This window comes from Trichoderma ghanense (assembly GCF_004382785.1).
Source record: "Trichoderma ghanense strain CCMA-1212 chromosome Unknown scaffold_9, whole genome shotgun sequence".
In the NCBI taxonomy this organism is placed as follows: domain Eukaryota; kingdom Fungi; phylum Ascomycota; class Sordariomycetes; order Hypocreales; family Hypocreaceae; genus Trichoderma; species Trichoderma ghanense.
Window position 1 is genome coordinate 747,523 of NW_027395672.1, and position 14,577 is coordinate 762,099.

Genomic DNA, 14,577 nt, shown 5'->3' on the forward strand with positions numbered 1-14,577 from the left:
ATCCCGGGGACGTGGAAAGGTTTGCACGTATCAAGACCCCATTACATTGAAATCACTCTCCTGTTCGGTTCCTTCTTCAACCTGAATAGGAGCTATCGAAACATGGATAGTGCAGTTGGCTAATGACGCCTGGATGCAGAAATGCTATAGGCCATAGATGCCTCTCATGGGTGAAGGGGAGCACCATCTCCTCTGTTAGCTGCAAACTTCCTCATATCGGGACGCGGACAGGGGCACTTGTGCGACTGGGTCATACACGACCATGTTTGCCACTTGCATCGGGCCTTTTTGCAGGACGCAAAATTCAATAGTTATGGAAGGGTTGGGATGAGCCTGGGATTTGCAAAAGCATGGCGAGTCAAGTTGCCACCTCACTGAAAGGCTGGTGATTATCAGAGGATTCAAGAGAAGCAGGAACAATGGAAGCAATATATCACACAATAGAAACATGTAATTCTTTTCTGAATTTCGTATCATGATGCTACACCCACCATATTCAAAGCCACGCACCATCCACCGAGTAAACGCTCCCACTGACAAAGCTGCTGTCCGGCCCCAGTAGAAACAGCACAACCTTGGCAACCTCCTCCGGCTTCCCCTGCCTCTGAAAGGCAGTGGGATCATCAAACGGAGCATCAGCTGGCCGTCCAGTCGTATCCCACGACTGCTGCATCATTGGCGTGTAGATTGATCCAGGGGCCACAGCATTCACCCTCACCTCCCGCTTGCCGTACTCCTTGGCTGCTATTCGCGTCAGGCCAACAACCCCGTGCTTACTGGCACCATACGCCCCATGATAGGGCAGACCTGTGTCCCGGCGTGCTCGCAGTCAGATGATCTGGAAATGGAACCATGTAACCAAAACAAGGGATGAGTCCAGCCATACCTGTAATGCCCTGGATCGAAGCCATGTTGACAATCGAACCACCGTCTTTGATATTCCGCAGCTCAGCTCGCAGGCAGTACATGCACCCCGTCAAATTCACCGCAATAATCTTGTCCCATTCATCGTCCTCGAGCTCCCCAACAGAGTGAATAGCATGATGTTTGCCAATGATGCCCGCAATGTTGGCGGCGCCATCCAGCTGTCCAAACTCCTTGACGATGCCGTCGATCCAGGCGTCTACCTCTTCCCTCTTCGACACGTCTACCTTTGTGGCAGTGTAATTGGCCCCTTTTTCTTTCAGGTAGGCCTCGGTCTCTGCTAAGGCGGTTGCGTTGACGTCTGAGAAGCACACGATGGCTCCTTGCTCGGCCAGTAGCTTCACTGTGGCTAGTCCGATTCCGCTTGCGCCGCCGGTGATGGCGTAGACTTTTCCTGCAAATGCCATCTTTGCCTTATACGGTGAATCCTCCTTTTCAAGATCTTGTCGCTGATAAGAGCTGCTCTTTATTATTCCGCAGCTGGCGGAGTGAGGGAGGACAGCTGGCTGCTAACTTGATGAGCAGAGAAGAGACGGGGATGGCTGGTGAGTTTGCCGTCTCAGTGTCTTTGACGCTCTCAAACACACTATATACTGCTCCGTACAGCCAAAACGATGAAGCCCAGAAGAGTCAACGCTGATGCTATCAACAAACCCCATCAGTCAGCAGACTGAGCCTAAGCACAAGCTCAGCATCCAGTGCGGAGGAAGTGCGGGCAGCTCCACTCGACTGTTTCCGAAGCACTATCAGCTTGTGCTTCCGCCCCGAAATCCGTGGCCCTTTTGCTCCAAGTGCCGGACAATTTAGGTAGTTGTACAGTGTTTGTAGCTTATGACGGAAACGGTGCAGCCAGTTTCGCCCTGGATTTTCTCCGCATTTCAACTTCCCCTCTGTGGCCGTTGTGTAGCACGATAGAGCAGGGTCCAAAAGTTCTATATCATCTCAACCAGAATAGAATTCGCAACAAAACCGTTCAGCAATGGCTGTCGAGATATCGCAAATTTTGCCGACGTATAATCATCATTGTATAATTCCTGGAGAGTCTGGATATCCTTGGAATGATTTGGCGACTTTCCCTAGACCAGTCAACACGTCCAGCTACCACTCTGGACATCAAGTTATCAATCATGTCAGAAGCTTCTATGACACCACCATCGGCCTAAACTCTCTTTCAAACCTCAGACCAGGCATGTCTCTCGACTAAGCAGCTAAAAGCTCCGGCACAGAGTAAAGGTCTGATATCTCATGCCCTTTCTGAGTCTTACGCGCCATCACCGGAGTCGCCGGACCAGCAGGCGTGCTGCTCATTGTAAGAAGTACATTAGGCGGGATGCTTCACTTCCCACTGGCACCCAAAAACACAGAGTTACTCCCACATTGAAGTTTACGGTCGGCGAGGATGTATGCGACACAAACAGTTAGAGAATGGTAACTTGATACCCACTCTTGTTCTCCCCGGAGCGTATACGACGAGCATCAACAGGTTGGCTTTGGCATCATCTTATTCTGGATGCAACATCAGATATGGTCGTATGCCTATAAGCACCTACCAGTGACATGATGGGGAGAGCTCTCAATGTCAGCCGCTCACACGATAGGCCAGTCGCCGAGGCAGCCGCGCATATTGGTGGGGAAAAGAGCATGCAAAAGCTGAGTTTCGTGCCGTGAGATAACGTATAAGGCGTAACAACTTGGCTCCTCAGAATCAAGAACAGTTCGTTAAACATCTCTTACAGTTCGCTCCGCTATATAAAAACGCGCCATCACTTGAGCAAGTCAGTATCCCAGCAAAGCCGAGACCATCATTACTTAGTATAACACTCTCATTGAACTGGGTAACTGGAACGTGACATTGACACGCGGCGCAAAGGCAGTTGGAGCCGTGTCGATGAAATGCTAGATCTGAACGATTCCAAGTACTCAAAGCAACCAACCAATTGACATGTACCTTGGAAACCAATATGAAGGAAGCTTAGGGTCCATCTACAGCAACCTTCGCCTGCTTGAGAGGGTGAAAGAACACTCATGGATGCCTTGGAGCCCATCACCAGTTCTCTGGTTCCGATAATGCATGGGTTAAGGTCCCAATTCGAGGGGCTGGGGAGTTGTTTGCATATTGGGGGAACTAGAAGCGACAACTCGTGTGTGATGGGCTACAAGGTCCCTAAGCTAAAGAGTAAAGCTGGATAGACTTTCAATGCAACATCAACCACTATCTCAGTTTTTTCAGGCTATTTGTGATTATAATGTTTGTTGATGACGTATAGAATCAAATGTCATATTGATTAGTGTTGGGCCTCCACGTAAGCTACTCCATATTCATGTCAAGAGTTGATTGCCTCGCATCAGGTTATCGTAAGTCAATCCAAATAGCTTCTTTTATTCTTCCATCTTCTAAATCATTACTAATCACAACGAATTCTCAATCTGCTCAATATCAGACAGATATAGGTTGTGCAGTGCAGTCCAGTTCTCCTCCGGCAGTCTTCCCCTCAGCGGCAATCTCCCCCCTTCAAGCGCTCCCAGTCCCGTCTTGCGAATGATGCCCTCACGAATACCAATGATTCCAGTCCTCGCGATAAACTCTTGGGCACGACTAACAGCAAACTGCAGCCTCCGAACCTCAGCCAGGGCGTCTGCTTGGAACGATCCCTGGTTCGCCAGCGCAAACAGCCTCACCACCGTCTTGGGATAGAAGGCAGCCAGTCCATCAATCACACCTGCGGCGCCAAACAAGACAATCGGGCCAAGCTGCTGGCCGAAGCCGCTGTACAATCGGAACGCGTTATGATCGACTTGAGGATCAATCGATACTTGGACGTGGTACGAGACGTCTCCGTGTGACCTGAAGAAGGGAATTGCCACATGTCGAGGTTAGCCAACATGAAGCGTGTCTCTCGGAAACAACAAACGGAAAACTGCAGCAGCAACTTCAGCCCATATGCACGTACATTTTACATCCGACAATCTTTGGGTGCTTGGCGAGCACTCTGTAGGTATCCGGCTCCACGAGAAGCCCATTGGTAACTCCGGGATAGTTGTAACTGTAAAACGAAGCAATTCAACATCAGCCACAGCCTAGACAAGCTCCCTTGCAGCACAAAGCCCGCTGGACGGCAACTCCAAGACAAATCAACTCACATCAGAATCGGAATCGGACTCCGATCCGCAACGGCAGTGAACCACTCAATGAGATTCTGCTGGTTGACTGCCTTTCCGAAATACCCAGGCGCGAGGACCAACCCCCACTGCGCTCCGGCCTGCGCATAGTCCTGCAGCCACTCGAGCGTCTCGCCGACGCTGTTGGTGAGGACCCCGGCCATGATCGGATAATCCGCGAGGCCAGCGTCGATGAGCCCGGCCCGGACGCCGGCCACGAGGTCGTATCTTTCCTTCCGCGACAGATGGACCGCCTCGCCAGTTGATCCGAGGATGGTCAGGCCCGTGATGCCGGCCTTGGCCAGAAACACGGTGTGAGCCACCTGTGTTTCGACGTCGACCGCGGGCTCGACGGCATCGTCGGAGGAGGCGGCTGGCTTGAAGAAGGTCGGGACCGGGACATAGACGCCGGGAGGCGGTACGGAGGCCATGTTGGTATATTCGCAGCTGGAAGTCAATGAATTATCGATGTATGAGCCAACAAATTCTGCGTCAGATAATGGCAAACTGCTGTTTCTGTCTGTCGAGAGATTCAATGTCAAGATATCCCAAAATGTCCAAAAGCTCCCCCCCTCGTTTTCTTACCTCTCGTCATCCACAGAGCGTCATCTCACTTCAATCAACTCCCCGTCGGACCATCATCGGCCACAAGCCTCGGGCCACACTACCCCGGATCTCGCCAGCTCCAACCCCCACATGAGAAAAAGTAGAGTTGCTGATTCCCCTCTTCGCTTTTCCGTGTCCGAAGGGCACAGCGGAATGGTGGGGGCAGCCTCTTTTTCAGTTGTTGAAGCGGGGGAACCTTGCATTTTTCTCCCCCGAACAGGTAAGCCGTACAAGAGTTACGAAGGATCAACAAGGGCGAAGCAAAACCAGCGTGTGGAGTTCCGCGGCGGTCATGGGGGGCTTCCTTGAGGGCTGTGTTTCTCCTTGGTTTTTCGCCGGGGATATGAATTACTATACAAACATGTAAAGTTTGTCTCCAGAGGGCACGGGTGTGAGACTGCTCTCCATTCTTTCACCGACATCGATATTGAGGGCTTCTGCTGTGTTGAACGTTGCGTGGAGAAAGCTGCTACAAATCACCACTTACACCATGGCGAAAATCAAGTCGATGGAGTACTTCCGCGTCCCGCCTCGCTGGCTGTTCGTAAAAGTCACCGATGAAGATGGAAATGTTGGCTGGGGCGAGGCATCGCTGGAGGGACATACACAGGCAGTCGAGGGATGCTTAGATGCATGGTTCACCAAGTTCAAGGGACACGATGCTGAGTAGGTTCTTCCTGATTGAAACCCGTCCGACAATGGGGCCGGATGAGGGAAGAGATCGAGTGCTTACTAGATTCAGCGAGATTGAGCACATCTGGCAAATGGCGTGGCGGACAGGATTCTATCGAGGAGGGCCAGTGTTCATGAGTGCGCTCTCTGGAATCGACATTGCATTGTGGGATCTAAAAGGTAATAAAAAGAATGGAATGGCTCCTTTCCTCTTCTGACCTTGATGGTGAAATCTAGGCAAAAAACTCGGCGTCCCTATATATCAGCTCCTGGGAGGAAAAGTGAGGCACAAGCTTAAGGTTTATGCCTGGATCGGAGGCGATCGTCCAGACGAAGTGGAACAACAAGCGTGAGTGTGCTTCTCTTACAACATTATTGCTTCAAATTTTATCCTTCACAAAGAACGAGCAGTTGAAAGAGAATGAACGAGGGATGTTGTCTAATGGGTACTAACGTCAAATAGTCTGGCTCGCAAAGAGCAGGGGTTTCACGCAGTCAAGATGAACGGAACAGGAGACGTCTGCTGGCTCGACTCTCCCTCCGTTCTCGACGACGTAGTAGAAAGGATAAAAATCGTCAAGAGCCTCGGCATGGACGCCGCAGTCGATTTCCACGGCCGCGTCCACAAGCCCATGGCGAAACAGCTCGCCGCTCTCCTCCAACCCCATCGGCCGCTCTTCATCGAAGAGCCATTATTGCCCGAGAACATAGGCGGCATCAAGGAACTGTCTCAGCTCACAACGTGCCCGATCGCCCTCGGCGAGCGACTGTACAGCCGCTGGGACGTTCGTCCGTATCTGGAGGCCGGATGCGTCGATGTCTTGCAGCCTGACATCTGCCATGTTGGCGGAATTTCCGAGTTGAGGCGCATTGCTTCCATGGCCGAGACGTATGATGTTGCGTTGGCTCCTCATTGCCCACTGGGACCCATTGCCTTGGCCGCCAACGTGCAGGTTGACGCTGTTTCGTCGAACTTTGCCATTCAGGAGATGAGCGTGGGTATTCACTATAACAATACAGGACAGGATATTGAAACATACATCAAGAACCCGGAGATCTGGAAAGTTGAGGACGGCTACATCAAGGTACTGTCGGGCCCCGGTTTGGGAATCGAAGTGGATGAGGAGATGGTCCGAAAGCTGTCCAAGGACTGTGTGCCGTGGGATTCGCCCTCGTTCAGAGGGCCAGATGGCGAGATCAGAGAATGGTAAAGGAGCATACAAGCATGGCGTTGCTAATGTATGGGTCGCGGTTTCGATAGAGTTCATCTCCTCAACGCTATATTCATAGAGAGACACCCGTATGCTTAGCACCTTGACCGTGTCCGGTGAGGGCCTCTGTTCTCAATCACATTCGACAACGTCGTCATTGATAACTAATTCGCTCACTTATACCCGGGAGAGCAACAGTACTATCCCGTGTCCAAACAACCCAACGTTGAGGTATAGATTGCTTATCATCAAACGGCTAGCCAAGCCAACAAATCATCCGTCCATCCCTTCCCATTTCAGGCAATGATGCAGGTCCTTGAAATTGTGCGTCCACCTTTTCCCTGCACTCCCGCAACCTCAACCAATCATTAATTATACTGCACCGGACTTTCGAGCCAAAGAACTAGAATCTCAAAGTGCATGAGCCGGGGTTACCTCCTTTGAGGATCATCATTCCCGTCGTGCGTAGGAACCTTAAATGCCCCGTTGTACATCAGGTTGTAGATGGTGGATATAACCTCCAGTGACTGTAACGTGCAATTACTGTGTGACATGATAGCGTTAACTACGAATGATGTATCTTCTTAGGCGAGCATCTCGCAAACATGCCTATCTGAATTTGGTGACCTGTTTTACCAAAAAAAATATTTTCAGGTACACGACAACTTCTTTCCACGACCCAAGGTCGGTTGAAATAAAACAAGATGAGGCGATCCGCAATTCTCGTAACCACAGTCAGCCAGCATACCAGACGACAGCTCGGAGGAGAAGTAGTCGAACCTAATGGAAATGATGGTTGCCACTGTATGATTTTTTTTTTTTTTCTTCTTCCTTCTCTGATTTGGAGCCATCACGAGCACGATGATCAGACAGAGACCTGTCCCCTCTACCGGCAAGGGTTGCCAAGTTACTAACACGCTCCAAAACAGTTCCCCTCACATCCTCCTCGGGGTCAAGCTACCTCAGCCCTGCAATTGCACTGAACCCAGCCAATATTCGGCGCAGTAGTATGTCCAAGTGATCTCAACCTTCACGGCTAGGCGATACGTCCGAGTCCCTACCGGCATTCTCCCCAACGGAGCCTCCAAAAGCCCTGATAATTCCCCTCGGCCAGCTTTTCCGTAACTTCGGGACATTGTTATCCGTGTGGAGCAACGCCAACTTCCCCGAACATTTCCCCAGACAAACACGGCTGATCAGCCGTTAGCTTTTCTCGCAATCAACTCCCCTGCCTTGAACCCTGCTTATTTGCTTTTAATCACTTGAGGGGGAAAGCCCGGAAAACGCTCGTGGGATCGGGCAGAGAAGAGTTGAGATAATCCCCAAATAGACCCCGCATCAGGAAAACGGGACTCCGTCTCTGGACCTCATTAGCTGGGATATGGTGGCTTGGCGGGGGTGGTTGAGGATTGAAGCCTTTTGCCCTGGAAGAAATATTGGAGAGTCTCTGTATTTATATGGTCCAGCTTGTATCTGTAGGTGATATTCTCTTCTGCAGGCCTCCTTAAACTCATATGTCAATTGTCCTTTCATCTTGCCCGGGGCTTCGAATCATCTTGCAGGTCCAAGATGTTATCCAAAGGTGCGCTGGCTGTCGCCGTCTCTGCGATTGTTGTCGAGGCCATCGACAATGGTCTCGCAAGAACCCCGCAGATGGGATGGGTAAGCTCCAGCCTTTTCCCGGCAGTTGAAGCCAAAGAGTTGTCAAAAGTGAATTGAGAAGTTGAGCTGACTTGGTATAGAACAACTGGAATTCCTTTGGTTGTGACGTCTCCGAGAACTTGTTGCTGGACCACGCTCAACTCATCAACGAGTATGGTCTCCAGGACCTGGGATATCAGTATGTTGTGCTAGACGACTGCTGGTCCGACGGCCGCGATAGCAAGGGCAAGCTCATTGCAGACAAGAAAAAGTTCCCGCGTGGAATGGCTGCCGTGGCGGATGACTTGCATTCCCGGGGTTTCCTGTTCGGCATGTACTCGAGCGCTGGCGAACTGACCTGTGCGCGATATGGTGAGCTGCTGCAATTCCCATGGCAAAGCGTTGACTGGACGAATTTACGCAATGCTGACCTCGTATAGCCGGTTCATTGGACCATGAAATGGATGATGCCCAGAGTTTTGCGGATTGGGGTGTTGATTATCTCAAGTACGATAACTGCTACCACATGGGCCGCTTCGGCACTCCCCTTATTTCGTTTGAGCGTTTCAACAAGATGGCCGAGGCTCTGAAGGCCACTGGCAAGAACATCTTTTACAGTCTTTGCAACTGGGGCGAGGACTACTCTTACAGTGTAAGTTCGAAATGTCTATCAGGTGTTCCATGAAAACCTAGAGACTTACACGAGATATCAACATATAGTGGGCTGCATCTATCAGTAACTCCTGGCGCGTTTTCGGTGACATTTACGATTCATTTGCCCGCCCCGATGACCTGTGCTCTTGCAACGATCCCGCCAACCCGGCTTGCATTGCCCCCGGAACTCATTGCTCGGTGCTTGCCATCATCAACCGAGTTGTGCCCTACATTGATCGTGGTCTTCCCGGTGGCTGGAACGATCTCGACATGCTCGAGGTCGGCCACGGCGGTATGACTGAGGAAGAAGTTTGTATCTCTCTAGTGTTTACAAGGCTGTTGGAACTAACACCTACAACAGTATAGAGCCCATTTCACCATCTGGGCTGCTCTAAAGGCACCTCTGCTCCTCGGCACCGACCTCCGCAAGTGGTCAGGCTCCGACCTCGCCATCGTCACCAACCCCGCCGTCATCGCCATCAACCAGGACCCCCGAGGCCGTGCCGTCCAGCGCATCCGACGCAACTTCAACGTTCCCAAGGATGAATGGGGCGTTGGCGAGACTCACATCTGGAGTGGCCCTCTCGCAAACGGCGACCAGGTCCTGGTGTTCCTGAACTTTGCCGACGAGGACGTCGACGTGGGCGCCACGCTCGCAGAAATCTTCCTCACTAACGGCGTCGGTGGCACTGCTCCCCAGAACAAGCAGGACTGGGCTGTCCACGACCTCTGGGGCAAGTCTGGTGCTGCCATGAGCAGCGAGGATGCTCAGTCCATTCTTGACGCCGATAGTGCTTCAGAGCGAAAGCAGAAGCTGCAGAAGCTGGGATGGTACAACTCGACTGAGCTCTCCTACGCTGAGGGACTGAAGCGCGAGGACCCACGTTTGTTTGGTGAGCGTGTTGGCGTTATCAAGGCTGGTGGTCGCTTTGACGTCCGGGTACCCAGACATGCTACCAAGGCCTTCCGTCTTCGTAGCCTGAGCGGCGAGAAGATTAAGCAGAAGAGTCACCTCAAGAAGGATGAGCTGTGAGCTCGGTCGCCACTTAGTTGATTGTAACTGAAGGGAGGCCTCTAGTTCATAGCAGGTATAAACGAGTAATTGTTTTGACGAGTGAAACGGGGGGAAGAATTAGAATATGAACGCAAAGTCGTCACATGTAATCAGCAGCGAATTGTTCTTAGCATAGATAGTCCGAATAAGTGATGGACTTCTGCTTCAAAAAGCAGGGTCTCGGAAGTGCAACAGAAGAATAATGAAGTCTCGTACAACAACGGGGGAGTCAGCCCAAAAAGCTTCTATTGTGCTTGATCGAACTATACGATGCCAACAAGACATTATCAGTAGATTCAACCTATCTAGCAACAAGAATCAACCAAAATCACTTTCAATGTTCAACTCAACCACGAGAGGAACTACTCATTCACTGGTAGGTCTTGGTCATATCGAAGCTATGATATCTTCTCCAAAGTCTGATTACTCGATTGTAACAAAGATTACCATCGCCGCTAACAAAAGACGATGGAGACGAAATCAAAACCAAATTCTTCGGCATTATCAAAGCTTCCATTGATCTCCGGCATCATGATTCAGGAAAAATATTGGATGTTGGTGATTTCTACACGCGCTGATGGAAACACTAGGCTACTCTCTGGCTTCGTCTTTGGTAAAACTGAAAGCTTGATGGATATTGATGCCATTGTTGCTGGCGTTCGAGAGTTAACAGCTTGGGGGAGACACACATTTACCATGGTTTAAGGAAAATAGTCTGTCAATCGAGTGGCGCTGGGCTAGTCTACTCTATATCTTGAATGTGAACGATCCCTTCGTTATGTTTGACATATCCTGTAACAAAGCCATCGTAATCATCGTTCACCCAGGCGTCAAGGGCAAGGATCACCACCCAACACAACCCAATCAATAGCAACCTCCCCATCCGCATCCACAGTATGATCCGTAGGTGAAAGCATATCAAACACGGCCGGCGACAAATCCAGCGCAAACTCCCCCAGCGTCCCCGTAGCATTCGCATCGTCAATAATCGCAATCACGGCAGCCGTCTGCTCCCGCGAGGAGATGAGTATCTGACGGCCGCAGTACTGCTTGTAGTTTGGCACGTCGGTGGAAATGGCCACGACAATGGCCGTGGGGTCGTACTTGTGCCCGCAGGCCGTGATCTGGTTCGGGTCGGTGCCCTTGTCGTACCATGTTGCGAGCTGGTTCTCGTGGTCGCCGCAGAGGGCGCGGTTTTGGAGCGGGTTGGACGGCTTGGAGGTTCTGGTGGGAGTTGGTTTGGCTAGGGTGATGGATGCCAGGGCGGCGAGGAGAGTGTATTGGAAGATCATGTCGTGTTAGTTGGTTGAACAGGAGCTTTGGATGACATTAACTGAGAATTGACTCGATATACGAGACTCCAGAAGCCATCAGGAGTTTCCGGCCAGCCTTATATACCCCACGATTCGGAGAAAACATGCATGATATGCCCGGAATAATGCTAGTGAGGCCTGAATGCCCCCCTGCAAACCGCGATCCGCAAACCGGGGCAACAGTAATTCATTGTCTATTTTTAGGAAAGCATGAATACACGATACCTGCTTGAAAGCTGCAAAAGCAGCCTTCAAGAAAGGGCTGTCTCCAACCCCATCGTCTATTCTTAGTCGATAAACACCAATCGTGACGAAGGCATGAGCTGTCTCGCAGCATAAGCCAGCACGCAGCAGTGGCCGAGGGTCTCAAACAGGCAACACCAAGGCGCTAAATGATGACATCCTCCCCTTTGACCTCCACCTCGAGCCAATATATGCAAGACGTCCATCGAAGTCGGTATAGATCTTCATTCTGGAAAGGCTCTCACATCGATTTGTATTGTAATCATTCCCATCTTACGGCCGTTTTGTGTTCAGGGGGAAGTCCACATGATGCACCGGGGGACACTTAAGAAGTGTAAGACGAAGAACATCATAGAATTTCTATTTACATGGAAGTTCTTTCTTTTTCGTTATTCCGGGGAACTCTACCCAACTCTTGAAGGAGAAGGGTGCACAGCCTCATCCCCAACAGACTGATCCAGACAAGCTGCTGTTACAGCAAGCTCTTCACAACGCGCCTCAACCCGGATAGTCAATTCCTCGCAGTCACCAAAGGCGCAATCGGACTCGTCTTGTAAAACAGACAGTCCGGATCGTACTTTGCCTTCAAAACAGCCAACCGCCGCTGATTCACACCAAACGGCTTATCCCCCATGAGATCACCAGCTACACGCCCAAGTCATCAGCCATTCTCGCTCCAAGGGCAGAGGGCGGGCAACAACTTACGTTCAAGATAATTCGCATACTCCAACGCTGTCTTGGTCGTCTCGGGCGAATACTCCTTGCTGTCAATAATCTTCTGCCGACACTTGGCCTGAATCATCCTTCCCCAATCCCTATTCTCCTCATCCATCTTATCGTTCGTCCACTCCAACCCAACCACTCCCGCTCTGTAGGGACCCCGGTTCGCAAACGCCATGGACTCGATGGGAATGCTATTAATCTTTGCCAAGTCGTAAAACTCCATCCCCATAAACGTATGCGCCAAATCGGGATTCTCACCCGTGGCCTTGACATACGCGTCGAAAAGCTCCTGAACAAACGCCGGCTCCGCATTATTCGTAAGAGTAACCGCCTTGATCGACTTGCGGCGCCCATGCGTCGCCATGGCATTCAGCAACCCATTGACAAGGTTATACGGCATCATCTTGGCCATGTTCGCAATCGGCCCCAATTCCAACAACGGCTCGAGGTACTTCTCCGCCGACGCCTGATCCCCGTTATAAAACACATTCGTAACAACCACCGGAGCCGGCGCCGTAGGCGGCCTCGCAAACACCAGAACAGCAGCCCCCTTCGGATCCCCAGACCCCATCATCCCATTGAGCGCCTCGACAACCGCACGCAGCTTATCCGCCGTGAAGACGATGCCCCCCGCATACACCTCGTTCGGCTGATCATGCCCCTGGAACGTAAACTCAACCACAACCCCAAAGTTATGTCCCGCGCCGCGAATCGCCCAGAACAAGTCTGCATTCTCCTTCTCCGAGGCCGGCAGCAATCGCCCATCCGCAAGCACGACTTTCGCAGCGACAATGTTGTCGCACACGCAGCCGTACATGCCGGCGAGCCACCCGAAGCCGCCGCCGAGGGACAGGCCGCCGATGCCCGTGTGGTTCACCGTCCCGCCGACCGTCGCGAGGCCCTTTTCGATGGCCGCGTTATCCACGTCCACCCACATGGCGCCGCCTTGGGCGACGATGTGCTTCGAGGCCGTGTCGATCTTGACGGCGCGCATTCTGGAGAGGTCGATGCAGAGGCCGCCTTCGGTCGACGAGGTTCCGCCGGTGGAGTGGCCGCCACCTCGGACGGCGAGATCGATGCCGTTGTCGGAAGCGAACTTGACCAGCTTGGACACTTCTTCGTATGTCACGGGGACGGCGACGACGCCCTATGATGGCCGGGTCTCTGTCAGTTGCTGTGCGTGGAGTGTACGCGATGGCCACTTACAGCTTGCTTGACTGCGTTGTCAGCCCATCTTGCAATCAACTTGTCATATTCCTCCCCGTCCGCGCGGGTAAACAGTCGAGTAGACGGGTCCAATATGGACGCAAGCTCCTTCACTTGCTCTGCCGTGATGGGTCGTCTCATATTTGCTTATATATAGTTCAGTGTCAAGCTTCGATATCGTTCGATTAATAACTCCTGAATTCGCGAGATTAATAAACAGAGTCAAGAGTAGCACGACAACTCGCCATCACGAGGCCTTTATACCATGGCATTCACAGCAATACCACTCCCAATAATAGTAGCAAACATGCTTTATCAAACAAGCCACAACTCTTCCTCCATTACCCCAACTTGAAGCTCCAGCTCCTTGCGCGCAGTGACTAACGATAGATCTTACATCACATAAGCACACCATATAAGACCTCTCTACTACCTCGATTCCCATCCTTACACGACTCAGCGCCTCTGTCGGTTTTCCAGCTGGTGGCGCTCTCGGCAAGCCATAACAATGGACAGGTTAGGGGAACGTGGCTGTGGTCAGATCGAAGCGCTGACAAGGCTCGGACGGTGGACTCAATCTCGACACTGTATACGCGTGTGCGAGCATGTTCTGGTTGCGGTCTTTTACGGTCTTTTACCAATGAAAGCTCCGTAAGAGTAAGACCGATCGAATAGCTCGCTACTACCATGCTATATATCCTTCGTTGGCAGCGCTAGTTCCGGCTCGCCGGCTACGGGGAGTCGCGTATATCTCAGCTACCTTGGCACGAAACTGTGTCCTGCTGGATTTCTGAAAGCACAAGTCCAATTGTCTCAATCGTTAATCAAAGACATATCAAATATCCCTGGCTCGTAAACAATGACCTATCAGTGTCACATGTCATATATCGTGTTGCTGAGCTCATCTTACAAGTTCTCCTTTGCCCCCTATCCGGCAATATGATGGTGATTCCTTTCATACAGGGTTCGTAAGAAACTTTATAGTGAGACCTGTTGACGCGTTGGGGTTATGGCAAAGCATTATGTATCCTTACAAACCTCGACTGCGAGAGGGCGTTATGAGCTCCTTCTTGTAAGATCGAGGTTCTAGATCAGATATTTCTCCTTGCAGGCTGATGACATATGAGCAGCCACGTCAGGCATCACATAAGCTGCTAACTCATCAAGTAGT

General features: G+C 51.4%; 6 protein-coding genes across 6 annotated transcripts; 2 read left to right on the forward strand and 4 right to left on the reverse strand.

Annotated features, from left to right (window-relative positions):
* Positions 1–496: 496 nt before the first annotated feature.
* On the reverse strand, positions 497–1,431 carry CCMA1212_007336 (Levodione reductase; the record flags this gene model as incomplete). Its single annotated transcript, XM_073704506.1, has 2 exons — positions 497–807; positions 887–1,431. Coding segments are annotated over 2 exons (855 nt in total), but the record flags the coding sequence as incomplete, so codon positions are not given.
* Positions 1,432–3,333: 1,902 nt separating this feature from the next.
* CCMA1212_007337 (L-threo-3-deoxy-hexylosonate aldolase) lies at positions 3,334–5,181 on the reverse strand (the record flags this gene model as incomplete). Its single annotated transcript, XM_073704507.1, has 4 exons — positions 3,334–3,769; positions 3,876–3,968; positions 4,066–4,530; positions 5,177–5,181. The coding sequence occupies 4 exons, from the start codon at positions 5,179–5,181 to the stop codon at positions 3,334–3,336; spliced, it is 999 nt and encodes a 332-aa protein (XP_073556883.1).
* Positions 5,060–6,572, forward strand: CCMA1212_007338 (D-galactonate dehydratase; the record flags this gene model as incomplete). The annotated part of the gene is made up of 4 exons (XM_073704508.1): positions 5,060–5,355; positions 5,432–5,541; positions 5,599–5,710; positions 5,825–6,572. Coding segments are annotated over 4 exons (1,266 nt in total), but the record flags the coding sequence as incomplete, so codon positions are not given.
* A 1,569-nt stretch (positions 6,573–8,141) lies between these two features.
* Positions 8,142–9,900, forward strand: CCMA1212_007339 (Alpha-galactosidase; the record flags this gene model as incomplete). Its single annotated transcript, XM_073704509.1, has 5 exons — positions 8,142–8,234; positions 8,315–8,585; positions 8,654–8,865; positions 8,934–9,176; positions 9,229–9,900. The coding sequence occupies 5 exons, from the start codon at positions 8,142–8,144 to the stop codon at positions 9,898–9,900; spliced, it is 1,491 nt and encodes a 496-aa protein (XP_073556923.1).
* Positions 9,901–10,751: 851 nt separating this feature from the next.
* CCMA1212_007340 (uncharacterized protein) lies at positions 10,752–11,213 on the reverse strand (the record flags this gene model as incomplete). Its single annotated transcript, XM_073704510.1, has 1 exon — positions 10,752–11,213. One exon carries the CDS (start codon positions 11,211–11,213, stop codon positions 10,752–10,754), a length of 462 nt encoding a protein of 153 aa, XP_073556790.1.
* A 775-nt stretch (positions 11,214–11,988) lies between these two features.
* CCMA1212_007341 (uncharacterized protein) lies at positions 11,989–13,547 on the reverse strand (the record flags this gene model as incomplete). Its single annotated transcript, XM_073704511.1, has 3 exons — positions 11,989–12,122; positions 12,183–13,347; positions 13,407–13,547. 3 exons carry the CDS (start codon positions 13,545–13,547, stop codon positions 11,989–11,991), a joined length of 1,440 nt encoding a protein of 479 aa, XP_073556791.1.
* Between the last annotated feature and the right edge of the window lie 1,030 nt (positions 13,548–14,577).